Genomic DNA, 16,526 nt, shown 5'->3' with positions numbered 1-16,526 from the left:
AATAAGTTAAGAACATAAGAACTATACAAACGAGAGGAGGCCATTCGGCCCATCGAGCTCGCTTGGGGAGAACTTAACTAATAGCTCAGATCGAGTTGTTAAAATCTTATCTAGCTCTGATTTAAAGGAACACAAGGATTCAGCTTGCACTACGTTATCAGGAAGACTATTCCATACTCTGACTACACGCTGTGTAAAGAATTGCTTCCTTAAATCCAGTTTGAAATGTTCTCCCGCTAATTTCCACCTATGGCCACGAGTTCTTGTATTTGAACTAATGCTGAAGTAACTATTCGGTTGAACAGCATCCAAACCTGTTAGAATCTTATAGACCTGGATCATGTCCCCCCTCAGTCTCCTTTGCTTGAGGCTGAACAGATTTAGCTCAATTAACCTTTCCTCGTAGGACATTCCTCTAAGACCAGGAATCATTCTTGTGGCCCTACGCTGCACCTTTTCTAAGGCCGCTATGTCCTTTTTAAGATATGGTGACCAAACCTGTACACAATATTCTAGGTGACGTCTCACCAAGGAATTGTATAATCTTAGCATTACCTCCCTTGACTTAAGTTGTGCCCCCCCCCATCTCAGACATTCTCCTATGGCATTGGGCAGGTGCCCTTGACTCTGTGCTGCTGATGTAATTTGGCCCTCAGGGAAAAATAATTGGGGAATCGTGACAATCAAGGTCATATTTCATCAAGCCCATGAGAGAGGGAGGCTCTGCTGTTGCAGGTATTACGCTGCAGCATGACTGCTGTGTTTCTGTGTTCTTCCTTCTGAAACCAGCCCTGACTCCCCTGACAGTGTAAATAGGTGGGACGCGCTGACGTTTGATCTCTGCGCACAGTGAGACTTATTATCATTCTGTGGAACAGTAGCACTGATCCGAAACTGGCCATTATCCCTGTAATAAATAGCCAGAGAGCTGCAACACTAAAACTGTCAAGCACGAAAGCTATAATTAACAATCAATCGGTTATATAACACTGTGACATAATAATGTTAATACATTTCACATTGTAGTGTACTTTTGATACTGTTTTTATTATAACGTGTTTTTAATCCCATTCATTTTGGAAGCTTTCATTCCCAAGATTAATTTCTTTGTACTTCTCGATGAGGAGCCACAACCATGTTGCAATCATAAAAAAATTTCAGTGAAAAAATCCTAGTGTTGCATTTATGTTTGTGTGTTTCGGCCTAGTGTTGTGTAACTTTCTACCAGATTTCCTGTATAATCTTAACATATCTGGGTTTATTTCTATCTCCCACTCCAGCTGCCCTTAGTAACAAGAACTGACCACCCAAAATATTGGCTCAAACTGTTCCTTTGAAAGTTTACCAAGGGAGCTACCAGATTTATGTTATAAACTGGACATATATTCTTATGTTATAATCTGGATTTATATTAAAATTATAGAATTATGTTAAGATACATGTACAATCTGGACAAGACAGGCGTCAATTGGGCTGTGGGCTGGCCAAAGTAATCATGGGGCATCACCCCAGTTGGCAAATTTTGTTATATGCGTGCTGGGCCTGTATGGTCAAAAGTCCAGGGATAACTTCTAATCCCAGTCCAGCCCTGAGTACAATCCAGTGTTAATCAATTGCTTAATTACAATATTATTAATATTACAGTAATTAAGTAATTAAATTTCTTTTTTGCTCACTGTCCCCTGAAGCTCATGCAGCTCTGTTTTCACTCAAGTGCTGTTATAAATGTATTATTGGATTCATTAGGTTTGCCAGCATTTTCCTTTCACTGCAGAATGGCTGTTGATGGCGACACACAGAGAAATGCGATGTCGATTACAGGAACCTGTGGGTCATTTTACCCCCATGGAGGTTAATCATTACCCCATCAGGTGCTGAGCTTTTGTCCAGCTGAGGAGCACAAACTCACCGCCATTGTCTCTCTGTGCATGTGTGTGTGTGTGTATATATACATGGGTCATGTATATATTACACTGTGGAAACCAAATATCCCCACAGTATGATAAAAACTTGTTATTTTGATGTAGGGGACATAAGGGGAAACTGAATTTTATAAAAATCTGCAATCAAAAAACTAAAAATGCAAAAACTCTTGTATTTAGCTTGGTTACTTATGGTTATGATTGGGCTGAGTAGAGGTTTAGGTTGTCATAGTTAGCGTAAGCATTTTTCCCATAGAAGTGAATGAGTGGTCCCCATAAGGATATGCGGGTTAGGTTTATGTTACATTGTGGGGACCAAATGTTCCCCAACAATGTGATAAAAACCTGTTATTTTGACATTGTGGGGACCATTTTTCAGATGGGGGTGTACGTTTGTGTGCATCGGAATGGTTGTGTAAACCCTGACGTGCCAGTCAGTTATTGGTAAAGAAGTGCTGACATCGCTAAAATGGCTGAAACCTTCTTGCCATCGTGAGGAACTCCTTTGGCCACATGGGAATTCACAGGAGGATTTAGAACTGAGTTTTTTTAAGTGTTAGGAGAAAACCGCTTAGTATGATTATTAACCGGACTTTTGGTTCCTAAATGTACAGCAGATCAATCAACGGCTATTTCAACATTGTGTCCGTCTGAATGGAAGTGGGTCTCTGGCTTGGGCTCAATGCACTTTCCGTACAGAGGAAAGGTAGGCATGTGGTCAGGATGATGCAGGGCAGATCAGCAGCATTCGAACAAGGTTAAGAGGTCAGGCTGGTAAATAAACTTTGGCCCTTTGCGGGAAAGCAGCTGTTTTTGGAGGGCTTGATTTCTCAGCTGAGAATGACATAGTTAATCTTTAATATGACCACTAAGCTTGTGGGTAATAATTCATTATTAATTAATAACCCATTTAATGCTTCTGATGACTTTACAGGTGAATAATCATTAAAATAACCTTAAGTATAGAAAAAACAGGTGCGGTAAAGCCAGAACCAGCCATTCATACATGCAGACATTCTTTGAGACAAAACGCACCACAATATCCCAACAGGATAATCAGTTCTCCCACATTCCCCTGGTGCTTCGTGCTTTGTATGTTGTTAAGAATGACCAAATTAATACCCGTGGTGTTAATTTCTACCTTTGAGGCTGTTTTTGTCATTCACACCAGCTCTGAACTGATAACTTTTTCCCTTCCTGTGTAGAATTAAAAAGGAGTGAAAATGACCAGGTAATTCTACATTATGAGAAACACTTTGGGAACTTAAACTAAGAAGTCACCTGCTGAGTAGTGGGCTGGGTGGATTAAGGCTGTGATTACTCAAAAGTTTCTTTTCCGCTGAATCTTATATTACACGGCTTACTGTATGTCTGCTTCTGAGCCTCTGATTTTTATCACGGAAGCCCTTGGTCAGCAGGCTGTCATGCATAGTTGAGGTTGCAGAATTCCCAGGAAGGTCATGTAATTTCTGTCAGCTACAACCTCAGTTTCCAGTAACTTCTTCCCTTTTAGGATGTCTTTAACTAAGCTGGCTGCCCATTACATACTACTGTAAATACTGCCTTTCATTGCTCAAAAGAGACTTAAAGAAAAGAAAGATACAGTAGTTAAATTTCACTTTAATTTCAGTTTGATGACGTTTATCTCAGCTTACAGACTGATATCATCCCTCATGACTGTCCAAGAGCAGCCAAGACACTATAATCCCGACTCCTGCCTGAACCTGGGGTGTGTATTGATGATATCGGAATGTTACTCAGCATGATAGAACCTGATGGAAAATCGACAGCTGCAACCTAAGCAATCAGTGCCAAACTACAGCCCAAAAGTTGCTTTTCTTTTTGTACTTACATAGCACCCTGTTACATTGGTAAAATCGGTGTACCTTTTAGTGTTTTCTCATTTATTATTTCCCGATGAATGTACCTTTATTTTCATTGATGATACAACACAATGAAATTCCATGTGGCAGCAATCTGGGAGAGGAGACTCTGAGTCATACATGAGGGCAAGGTGGGAAAGAGCTCAACTCAAACACATGTTGATTACAAAAATCAATAAACGTCATAGTATCATTTTCGCAATCTTTTACAAAAAAACAACATACACAAGATTTTAAATGAGATTTCTGTGAGTGAGTGAGAAATTAACGTTTTAGGTAGATATATGATCAGCAGAGATAATATGCTGGGATACTTGCAGATATAAATAAAGTGAGGGCTCTCCCTGCAGAGATTTATTTTTTAGATCCATTTGAGCTATTTTCAAAGATAATTTCTCAGAAGAGAACTCTGAGAATTGCAGCAGTAAGGAGTAAGTCTTTCTGTTTGCAATGATCATATTTCTCTCTAGGAAAAATAGGATACCTGTGACCCTGACCAGCATGTGATTGGAGGATGGATGGATGGATGGATGGATGGATAAATAAAAGAGGGAATGCCAGTATACATGGCCTGATCTAGATTTAGGCAGATCAGGAACTAGGCAGCTGCCTAGGGCCCAGTCAGCAGGAGGGGGCCTAACAAAATACCACAGGCCCCACCACTCCCAGTAGGGAAAATTGCTGGATTGCAGTTCAATATTTTTTCATTATAAAGAACTGTTGGTGACAGACTTAAAGAGTGCCATCAGTCCACTGTTGAATATGTAATTGACTTTCATGGAGCAGCAGAATTTTCAAATCAGGAATTACTTTGCAGCATTCAGCAGTGTTTTACATGTCTGTTCATAAGTAATTGCAGAGGCCAAAGTAAAAAGTAGAGTTTCTTAAACAAAATCCCTAACAAATGGAGCAAATTTGTAAGTTTTAATCACATACACTCTTTGCTGGAGTAAATTAATGTTTACTGAACAGCCATAACATTAAGCCTGATATAGTGTAGGTCCCCCTCATGTCACAAAAACAGCTTGGACTTGTGTCTTTGAAGCATGGACTCCACAAGACCTCTGAAGGTGTCCTGGGATATCTGGCACCAAAACGTTACCTACAGTTCCTTTAAGTACTGTAAGTTGCGAGGTAGGACCTCCATGGATTAGACTTATTTGTCCAGCACGTCCCACAAATGTTTGATTGGATTGAAATCTGAATCAAAATTCAAAAACTTGCATCACATTGCAGATGACTGCCTTAGATAAGCAATTTGATCTTTTTGAGAGGGAACAAAAACTCCTGTGGTGATAAACATAATTCTGTTTCCCCCCTGCCTCATTAACTTCATAACAGCTACAGAGTACAAAACTGCTTGATGTGTGTATTAAAAATACAAAGATAATAGTAATACTTTATCAATCCCCATGGGGAAATGGTCTCATTGTGTGTCCCATTTTGCTCCCATGAGACACACAGATGAATGCAGGCCTGGGAGGCAGAGCACAGGTTCACCCAGTGTCTGAGATCCCTGAAGCAATTAGAGTTAGGGGTCTTACTCCCACTTTGGGAATTGGGCCCTGGGATTTGAACTGGTGACCTTCTGTTCCGGGGCATGGTGTCTGAAACTGCTAAGCCAAACACCACCCCTAAAAATAAGCCTCAGAGAAGAATGACAGTTATCTTAAAGCATAGCATTCTGATACACTGCTCTTCACATTGGGGGCAGGGCCTGGTGCAGCAGAAGCATCTGCTCATGAAGTGCTGGGCAACGAAGCTGTCTCAGCACTGCCGTGAATTTTGAGCTGAAAGCCAGCCAGCCCGTGCAAGCCCTCCACTCAAAGGAAAACTTTTCAGAAAGTTACTGAACTTCATTTTTCTTTCTATAAGGCCAGTTTAAGATGATAAAAAATGTTGTTCTCTGCAGGAAATGCTCCCGTGATGCACTTTGAGAGCTCCTGAGCGTGAAGATGCAGCGTGCCGTTCGTTTTGTTTTGTTAATGGCCTGCAGGCCGCTGTGATTGATGTTCACCGCAAAGGCCTGCCTTCACATGCTAATCAGAGCTGTATTACAGGCATAGTCTTACATGGCTCTTTTATCGCACATTTGATTGGCACTTCGAAGATAAAGAATTTACTTTCTTGACTGTGTCTTGTAGAGGCAAGCCACCTGTTATTACTTCCAAGAGTCGTGCATTTTTATGTGTTCTTGTCCATGAACGTTACGTTGATTGGCTGCCAAGCCGTGTATATATAATGGCAGAGGACCAATGGCAGCCTCTAAATAAAAATGTCTCTTCCCAGAGTGCTCTGCCTTTGCCTACCATCACTGGGATGTTTAATCTAGGAAGATTGTGGTTCTGTGGTTGTTTTAATACGATCATTGCAAGACCTATAGAGCAAGTGTCCACCCACAGCGATGTTTGTTCTTGATCATCACAGTGGAAAGCTGATGTTAACGTCAAGTCTAAAAAGTTCTCTTTTTTGGAATCGGTGCTGACCGGTGAAATCATAGCTGCGTCTAGGTAAGAGGAAGAGAAACTCAGCCATGAGACAGGAGACTGGCAGGAGGAAGCAAGAACAAAAAACAACCACTCTGACTTCCGCACACGAGAAAAGAATCCCAGCAGGGAGTCTTGGAGGGTTGTGAGATTAGGCACCAAGGTCGGGGAGCATTTTGGGAGGCAAAAAAAAACCCAGAACCCATTATTATGTGATTGGAAATGAGGCACGTGATGTGAAGCAGTGGGTTTGGGGAGGGTGAGGTAGGAGGGGAGATCTGGAAATTGTTGGGAATGGTGAAGGAAATGATGAGTGAGTCATGAATGGACACCAGTGCAGATGTTGGGTCCATGTTCACCAACAGGGGGATCAGCCCTGACTTCTTTCCAAAGGAAGGGTTTATAAAATGAATAAGAATGGGGCCAAGCCACACGAGGAGTGGAGCTCTATCGCAGCATCCATGCTGTCTCTCTGTTGTCAGTGAGATGCTGAGTGATTCTGAGCACTTCATACTGATTCCGCATGGAGGATTCATACTGAGCGGTGACTGTTTGCTCTGTGTGAATCTGGGCCTGTTCTCATCGTGACATGGTCATTTTTTAATTTACTATGTGTTCTTATTTATTTTTACAGTATTGCGAAATGATTTCAACAACTTTAACTTTAGCTTTAATATTTGCACGTATGTTTATTTAGCAGATGCTTTTGTCTAAAGTGACATCCAAGTGTGGCAGATAGCACATTACAAACGTATGGCTGTCAAGATGTCAGCTAGGCATAGGTGTGATAAGGCTCAGCTTCCAATGAATGTCCAGATACAGGTGTGAATAGAGCTACACAATGCCATCCAAACAGAGCAAGAACCTAATAAGGTAACTAATCAAATCAACAAAGTACAAAGAACATTCTGGGAACATATGATCACTTTTAATTGGATCCCTAAACTGTTAAATCAGTTTAGGTCTTAATAAAGCAAAAAAAATGGTGAAGTTTCTTATTTAAAATAAGCTAGTAAAATATATCAAGCTAAAATCTAATGGAAACCATCATACTTTTTTTTAATCTTTACATGTGTAATTAATGTTTGGTCCATTCCACGGCAAATGAAAGGTTCCCCAGCAAAGGCTGTATGTGTCAGTAGAACCTCCGCACTGCCCCCTACAGAGCAGGAGATTCGGTATATACACACAGAGGCAAAGTTAAAAGGCTTTATAAGGTGAATGAGGCACATTGTTAAGGAGAACCCACCCCCCGACCCTGGAGTGCCCTTGCTTTTGAGTTTGTCCTCACCGCAGAAGCTAACAGGGTGGGCACTCTTTATTTTACCGTGCCATAATCACGCCTTCGCTCACATGCCAGGCGAGGGGAGAGATAGGGCGCTGATTAGAGCGTAATGCAGCAAGGTCAAAGGGAGAAGGGGAGAGGGCTTGCCCCTTCTGTGGTTTTAAACTGGTGCCGAGGGCCAGAGTGGGAGAGAGCAGCCACCGGCACCACACAGGCCCATCTCAGCACATCAACTGACCGCCGATACTCCCATGAGCTTGGTAAGTCCACCGGAGGGCGTTGGGTCAACACGACACAGTGGAGCAGGACATGGAGCCAAGGTAATTAGCTGCCCAGTTCATCACATTTTAATTGGCCCAGCTGAATTTTAAGAAGTATGTCAGATGGAGATACTGTGCACTGGCACTCAGCAAGAGAGTTTGGTCTATCCAATGGCTTCTTTGGCAACCCCCTTGCTATATTTTCTGGCCCACGTCACTTCAAGGAAGCCCTCAGCACTTCAGGGTGATGCTTATTTGCCTCTCAAGGGTTCCTGGTCAAAGCCTCAGTAAGAACCTTGTCATTGCACCATTTAGTGCATAACCTGAAAGCCTTGGGAAAAAATATTCAGCTGCATAAATGAGTGTGAATCTTCAAAATATAATGACTAGTCACTGATTGCAGTTTGCTGTTTTATCCCTGGCTGTCCAAACTCATCTTACCCCTTTACTTATCATGCAGCTGTGGAAGATTGACATGTGAATAAGTTTCTGACCTGTAGCACTTCTTTCTCATTGTATTTCCTGTTCTGATACAACTTACTTTCTTGGGAGAAGATCATTGCAATCGTTTATTATAGTATTATATTATTTTGTTAAAGCTGGCAGCGATGCATCCCTGTGAAGTGTTGCATGAATATTGTGGAATCGAGATACACTGAATGTTTTCCTGGTTCAGCTACTTGAGGCTTCTCGTTTACACTTGATTTCAATACCAAATTTTTGTCACTTCTCTGCTATTCCATCTCACATCTGTGTGAGGTCTAGTAGTTGACCGCGAAGTGCCCTAAGACAAGAAATAAAATGCTATGTTCCAAGGTTCCGAATCTATTTGCTTTGTTGACCAGGGCATTTACTTTTGCATGTGTGTGTAATGTGTGGGTTTCGTTTCTTGTCTGATTGTTTGTCCTGCCTCATATTGTGCCTGTTACATGTGTAACCAGCAGCAAGATATGTTTCCTAACAGGCATGTGTGTCCAGGAGAAGGTTGATCTCGATCCCCAGAATAAGCAGAAACTTCACACCAATGACCTTTCTTGTTAGCAGAACGCACAATTCACTATTCACGTGAAATCTCTTGTTATCTGTGCTAGAGGTAAAAATGAAAGGTCACCGGAGGTCATATTATTATCTCAATTCTGACAAACTAACAATATGCAAATAGCAGCCACCAGATAACATTACAGTACATAGCAGTGATTCCAGGATTAAACAGCTTCCTTTTAAAGTCACATGTGCTCTTGAAAAATAAACAGCAGATGTGATGACATTGCCATCACCACACCTTGACTGGGGCTCGGTGTCTCTGCCCGGGAGGTTTGAATCCTACTGTTAGCAGAGGAATCACATCACCGCTGGGCCCTTTTGCAAGGCCCCTATCCCCAACTGCTCCAGTAGTGACCTTGTGCTCTGACCCCAAAACTGTGTCTTTCATGAAGCATAACATGGGGTATGTGAAACCTGAAGAACTCCAATGTACCTTAGACATATGGCAAATAAATAAATTACCTTATATACGTTTTTGACAGATTTAAGATCGCAGGGAGAAGATGCATAGCTAAAACAGTGCTGAGGTACATATTAGGTTATAGGGGACCTGTAGTTAATTATTGACACCTTTTTTTGATGATTCATTTTCCTGATTAGAACTCAGTCAGACTGGCAGTTTTTCTGTAATTCTAGCAGGATGTTAGTGGTTTACAGGTGTCTGATTGTACAAGAGTCTCTCCGAAATGGGTACTGCCAAACAGCTTGGGCTACATCTGCAGGTATGGCTTTTTGTTTCCTGTAATTTACAGTCCCTGACAGCAGAGGCATTCAGTCACGGGCCTGGCATTGGGTCACCATTCTTTTGTTAGGGTTTAACTGCCATCAGACTATTGGGATCTCCCCAAACCTGTTCAGAAAATTAGGTGTTATGAGGTCAAAAAAGAGTTTCTCCTTAGGTAAACAGCTACTGTATGTGTTTCAGAGCTGTTCGTATTCAGGAATTTTGTGGTTTTATCTTGTAGGATAAGTTTAAATGTACCTAAGAGTTAACTGATGGGTTTGGCAGCACTGTGAAAGTGCATGTTTTTTTTAAAATAGGATACATCTGTTTAGCTAATATGTCCTTTATCTCACAAGAAAGTGGAAAAATGGTGGAAATATGAGCTCAGGCTCCTGGTAGAAAGAGTCACTAGCTGGATGCTCTTCTCCATGTCTAAATTTCAGGGTTGTGCTTGCTGTGGCCAAATCAGTCCTTACAAGCCATTTGAAGGACTTTTATCAGGAGCAAATTTTAAATAGGATTAGTAAGTCATTGAACAAACATTAATGTTCCTTTTGTAAAGGAGTCCTTGAAGTCTAGCTAACCTACAGCTAGCCTTGAGTGAAGGACTGCTTTAAACATCTGAGAATGGGGTGTCCAGTTGTACTTTTGTTTACGGACCTGGGTGGAGCAGTGTGATGGAATACTTCATAGCCTTACCTCGAGATGCAAGCTGAAACATTAGATGGTAGCAGGATTATGTAGCCATAAACATTATCATTGTTACATTTGTTGTGGTAGGCATAGTTGTTCCACTTGAGTGATTAAGCTATAAACAGATGGTGACAATAATGGTAATTTATGTTTCCTGCTTTTGTAAAGGTACTCTGAAAAAGTCTTAGGCAGCCAAATAAATTGATGTCATGTTATAAGAGTGTCATGTTGGTGTAAAACTATGGCACAGCAGTAACTACCCATTACACCTATGTATTCTATGACTCAACCACTAGCACATCTTATTTGTCTTATCAATGCCTAATTGACTTTAAGTAATTTAATTAATTGATTAAGTGAGCTGGTGGGGACATTTAATGAGTAGATGAAATAGCCGACATGTTCATGAGAGGTTTGGGAACTCAGTTGGTGTTCTTCCAGCCCTCCAAGAAGATATCAGTAATTTTTTGAAGATCGGGAAAAAAATCCTGTCACTTTTCATTGTTCATCTTAATTTGCACATGTTAAATTGTATTTTGTTGTTCTGAGCAAACACTTACTACCCGAATAAATAACATCAAACATTTTCTCTGATTGCCTATGACTTTTGCTGTATGTGTGTCTCTTGGAGAGCAAGATGGGATATGTGAAATGAATGTCTAATGTACTTGTTCAAGCAGCAAATAAAGCATCATTTTCATTTCATAAGTTCTGAATGTCCAGCAGTTATGGTCTGTAGTTTGTGAATTGTGTGGCTTCGGCTATAAGAGTGTGCCATACAGTGGTAACCATGGTGATATTAGCTGTGCCTTAAACAGGATGGAGGGGGTCAAACAGTGAAGCATAACAGACACCCCTGGAGATGATTCTTACCAGCAGATACTGTCACCTTCAGAATGGGCATTGGAGTTCTTCAGTGCTTTGTGTTGTATTCCTGAAGGAATTTGTCTGTTTCTTTTACTATATATAATCAGTGATTTATTTCTGTAAATTCAGAGGGTACATAAAGCTGTAGCTATTGGTGCAGTGCTTCACATTTAATTGGAGAGCAGTTCAGAAACAGGAGCATGAACATACTTATAACTTATAGGCTTTACCAATAGCAAGACTTCCCTCTGGTGGTCAATATTTGTTACTTGTGGGTTCAACATGTGAATCAATGAGTCTAAAATTACATTTAATGCCCCAGTTTTACTGGCTTGCTGATTTAAATATGTTGAGTTCATTGTACATGCATAAGTCAGCTACTGAAGCAGGGCCCTACATTTCTATACTGTCTGTATCAACAATGGTTGCATCAGTACATCAGTAGAACAAAATAAGTCACAAGTGCATGAGCTATAGTGTTGAGTGTATGACATGCAAAACTGAAATCTTTGACATGTTCTCAAACATACAGTGTTGAGTGTATGACATGCAAAACTGAAATCTTTGACATGTTCTCAAACATAAGTTTTAATATAAGATTATCAGATAGTAACAGCATCCACCAAATTATTCAACTCTCTCTTTTTTATTACAATTCACAATTAATATAAACATTCTGCTCTGTTTTATATGTCATACTTTGTATTGTTTTGATGGACATATGAAATGAAATGTTATTTCAATTGATTCAATTGATTGTTCAATTGATTGTTACTGCCTGTTTTTAGCAATGACCTGTGGTGTAACAAATGCAAGACCCCCCCCAACATCATTTTCTTTGTTTAATTTCACATAACCTCACATGTCATATTTATTTATCCCTTGTCTATACATGCCCTTTGTAGAGGTCAGACTCTCCCCTGTGCCCGAGTGCTTTCTTTGTCACCTGGCTATGAACTGAGTTTAATGTAAATATCTGTCTGTCAGTATCCTCTCCTCTCCCCCCACCTCAGGGTTTAATGCATTGGCCAGGCTTCATTCATGTCAATAATCTATTCCACAGTTTGACAGCTGTGACCCATGTAACCAATCGGTCTCTCTGCCCCATCCACAGCCAGAGTCATCGACTCCACCCCCCCTTAATGTGCACCAGGAGGAGGATGAGGAGGGGGACCTGAACAAAGCCCTGGGGGTAGAGTGTTTCCAGCAGATTCTGTACACAGTCCCTAGTGTCCCAGATGAGCATCGTCGATGCTACAGTGAGGAGGACTTTGAGTGTGAGTACACTGATTCTATTTGACGCTCATGTGGTGTTTGGGACAAAGAATCAACTCCTATAGAATCTCCAAAATAGCAAAAAATCCTGCTGGTCAGTTTTCACTGGTGAATTTCAAAAGCCTTTTTTATGATTAAATGCATTCCTGCAGCAGGCTGCAAATGATGCATTGAGGAGTCTGGCCAGTAGAGGCACTCTTCCCAAGTCACATGCCCTAGATGTGGTCCAAATCTGTGATGTGTCTGGCACCAGTTAGAGACAGGAGATACACAGTTATAGATGACAAAAACTCTAGCACAGTGGACAATAGTATTGGCTGACTACTGAGGAAGACCCACCAACATGCTTGTCTGCTAACTGGCAAATAACCAGTCTCCAGCAGTGGAAGAGGCATTGATCTTTCAACAGGACAAAATCCTCCACACTGAGATTTTCAATGTGTTGAAAGTACCACCTGTTGTGTTGTGCAATGGATCAAACTGACTCTAAACGATAGAATCAATTTCAATGGATTGATTGCGTGATTATTGGCTGATTGTCAGTGTAATCTAATTTACTGCATGCAGATTCAAATTGGCTGTTTGTGTCATTTTAATGGTGACCATGGAGTTACAGTTTTCCACACCAGTATGGTAAATGCTATAGGAAGTTATTGTGATGTATACAGGGTCAGACCAACCCTTTTCAGGACCTAAGGAAAATCTGATTAACCTAGTTGAATAGCAAATTACCAAAACTCACTCACCCATGGGATACTTGGATTTAACTATTTCTGTTCTGGCTCTTCTGCTTTTCCAGTCTCTCCATGTAGTGACCATGCACTGGGGTGTACTGGTTACTGGTCTGTGCTGTGGTTTTGTGAATGGTCTGTTTTGTATTATGTATTCGTCATTGTCTCTGTGTTGGTATCTGGTTTTAATGTTGTATCATTTATTTATTTGTTGTATTCCTTTTTAAATGCCTGGCTGCAACCTAAATTTCCCTGGTGGGATAATAAATTTGACTTGACTTTTTTGGAGAAAGATTTCTGTGGACTTAGTGAGTTTTGGAAATTTAACAGAAGTTCTTTGTTGGATCATATGAGGGCTGAGTGAGTTTGGTCCCCAGTACTGTAACATGTGATGAGGAAGCCTGACTTTAGGTCACTGGCAGTCTCATCTCAAAACCAACAACAAATGGACAGAGTTCTGCAAATTGGTCCTTCAGTTGTCATTTGCCATCTTCTTTCCAATTTTGACAGGCCAATCAGATGGGGGCCCTCTAATGACCACTGTGCCATAATGAGCCACTTAGGTACTTATGACAGTAATTGATTGCACTGGGGTCAATCGATTGCTCTTTTTCCATTTCTCCTCAGACCACCGTCATTCCTCACACCATATCCATCATCCGCTGGCCAGGCTGCCCTCTGATGGACGAAAGAAGAAGAGCAGCAAGAAGAAAAAGAGTGGGGGCCACAAAAGTAGTAGTTCCGGGGCCCCTACCATCGAAGAGGGGGAGGAGGAGGATGAAGAGCGCACACTTGAGAGAGATGGCCAAGCGGCTGTGCCCACTGCCAGCGCAGTCTCTGACAGCCCGAACGAGAGAGTGCAGGTAACAGATCCACCAGACTCTGCGGAGGTGACCTTGAGACAGAGTCCTATGGGTCCTATTTAGCAATAACACAGAAACCCACTGAGCACTTCAGTTTTAGCCCATAATCATATACTCTCGATACATTAATAATATCCATCCATCCATCCCTCTCTGTGGGAGGCATGAAGAATGTTCAGAATACATGTAATACAAACTGACCATGAAACATGTTGTGTGTGTAAGCCTGCACTGTAACTTGTTCTCCTCAATTATATTACATTTAATAAGGACGTTTAACTGCTTTTGTTACCGAGGGTGAATCTTAATACCAAGAACGCAAAGATCGTACATGTGGTCTTAGCAAGACCGGTCTTGCGACCTTGCCTTCCAAGAACGATCTCACAAGATCACGAGGACAGAACGCACCAATAGTGGATTGAGACAGATGTATACTTGTGTACTTGCTGCTCTACTGTGCTGTACGCCCAGCTTATTACCCCAACCATAATTTTAACTTTTATTGTAGTATATAATAAAAAACACATAATTGAAATGTCCAGTATAAATTACTATTCCTGGTATGATTTATTTCCACAAATAAAGTTTACACTTAAATATTCGCATTAATTTCTTGCACTCTGTACAAATGCTATATGAGGGTCTTAACCATTTCAGTTCAGCAGTCTCACGAGCCAAAAAAGTGAAACGTAGCTCTGATTAAGGTAGTACAGTTATGGTTCGCACTTTCTTCCTCCTCCTTCGTAACAGCATGCAATGGATCATGGGATTGTTCTCTTTGGCAAGGATGCACCCGATGTATCCTTGATATTTCGGGCGGAGCCAGACCAACATCCATGGATTTTTACTGTCCTCTGATCTTGTGACCTTAGTATTGGAACTGGTCTTCGGCAATGTAAGATGGTGTAAAATGGGTACAGGGGAACACAAGTATGGTCAAGTACGCATATCGAGATTCAGCCCACCCCAGGTGTGTTCTACACACTGACCCATTGATGTCCAGGCCCCTGTACCAATGATCGGTTTATCTTTGTCTTTTTATAAATATTTTAAAAGTTTTAAAATGAAATTCAGATGTATATGGCACACCTTACACCAGCCTAATGTTAAATTACAATAATTTAATTTAAATTAATTAAGTTCATCTTCTGTTAATCATAAGCAGCTTGGTGCTGAGGCCTCGCGAAAGTACAGCTCTCATACACTTAACATGGCAACTGCAATTTAGAAGCTTAAAATAAGAGCATAACGACACCGTCTGGCACTTTCACATATTGTGTTGTCACTATGGAATGGGTGACAGGACTGAGAAATGGGACCCCCACATTAAAACTGGCCAGCAAAATATTACGTTCCATGTTTGAGTTCCAACACGTCTTTTAAACTTTTACTGTTGGTTAAAATGACCATGTAACGGCTTCCAGAGTGCAGTGTTTTTTTTTTTTAACTTTTGTTTGGTTACAAGGCGCATGTACTTGCTGACTTAATGTGCAGGAGTGGATTGCATATCTTGTTACTTTAGGTTCGGTTTGAATTCAGGGGTTGACGGCCTGCAATTTAGAGCTTCTTAAAGAGCACCTGTAAATCTTGCAGCACCTAGGGAACGCCGCTTTCATGTCTGTCTCTCGTCTGCCTCCAGTTCTTCCTTACGGATGACCCTCCCACTCCCTCACCGGGCTGTTCCCTAGCCCCACAACCAATGGACTTTGTACCGGAGTTGGCCATGCATGCAAGCCCCCCCCACCATGAGGATGCCACACCCACAGAGTGAGTACACGGGCCTCGCCCTTCACAGCCCATCCCTGCTGACCATGTGGCATTGCCACAGCAACCTGAACAACGCAATGAGAAAATTGTTTCAATCTTTCTTATGGCCTTTATGTCTGGACACTCTGTACGTTACTACGTGAGAGGTATCCAGATCCCCGGCAGGAGGCCTGAACTTTACCACCTCATCTTCCTTTCAGCCATCCTTTCCACACCCCCATAATATACGAACCCCCAGATTTGTACATGAATGCTTCTCCTAGGTCCTCACCTCTCTCCTGCTCACTGTTTCATTTTCCCGATTCCCCTTATTCGTTGGTTGACTCTGGACACGTAATTGCCTCATTTTACCTCTACTGGGAAAAGTAGTGAATCTCTATTATAAAGGAAAACTATTTCAAAAGATACTAATGCGTGCTAAGAGTTTGGGAGAAGTTGGGAAGCAATTCTCAGCATAATCTTTCGGAGGGAATCCTGAAGCAGAAATCTGGGCAGCTTTGACCAGCCTTTTGTGAGTATATTCAGCAACTTTGCAGCAATGCTTATGGGTCCCTTTCTTAGATTCACCTGCTGTATTGTTCTACATTAGGTCATACATGCAAATAATAATACTGGCTGGAGAAAGAGATTCAGGATAACCAGGTACCTTGTGTAGAGAAAGGCTTAATTTAAGACCAAGACAAACTGTGAAGTCATTCTCATGTGCTGCTCTGAGGACAGATCTGA

At 41.4% G+C, this 16,526-nt stretch overlaps 1 protein-coding gene across 3 annotated transcripts in view; it reads left to right on the top strand.

The window, feature by feature from the left end:
* The window catches only part of LOC111841574 (anion exchange protein 2-like), a 52,072-nt gene that overhangs the window by 11,258 nt on the left and 24,288 nt on the right, over positions 1-16,526 (top strand). For 2 of the 3 annotated variants that reach the window (XM_023807412.2, XM_023807414.2), the window contains exons 3-5: positions 12,279-12,441; positions 13,798-14,033; positions 15,673-15,800. In XM_023807412.2, the coding sequence (XP_023663180.2) occupies positions 12,279-12,441; positions 13,798-14,033; positions 15,673-15,800 (527 nt within the window). Of the gene's footprint in view, positions 1-7,753; positions 7,837-12,278; positions 12,442-13,797; positions 14,034-15,672; positions 15,801-16,526 lie in introns of those variants that run through there. The other variant, XM_023807413.2, reaches the window with a different exon arrangement.

Source organism: Paramormyrops kingsleyae, chromosome 1, assembly GCF_048594095.1.
Source record: "Paramormyrops kingsleyae isolate MSU_618 chromosome 1, PKINGS_0.4, whole genome shotgun sequence".
In the NCBI taxonomy this organism is placed as follows: Eukaryota; Metazoa; Chordata; class Actinopteri; order Osteoglossiformes; family Mormyridae; genus Paramormyrops; species Paramormyrops kingsleyae.
Note: the sequence above shows the minus strand (reverse complement) of the source record. Positions and strands in the feature narration are given on the sequence as shown.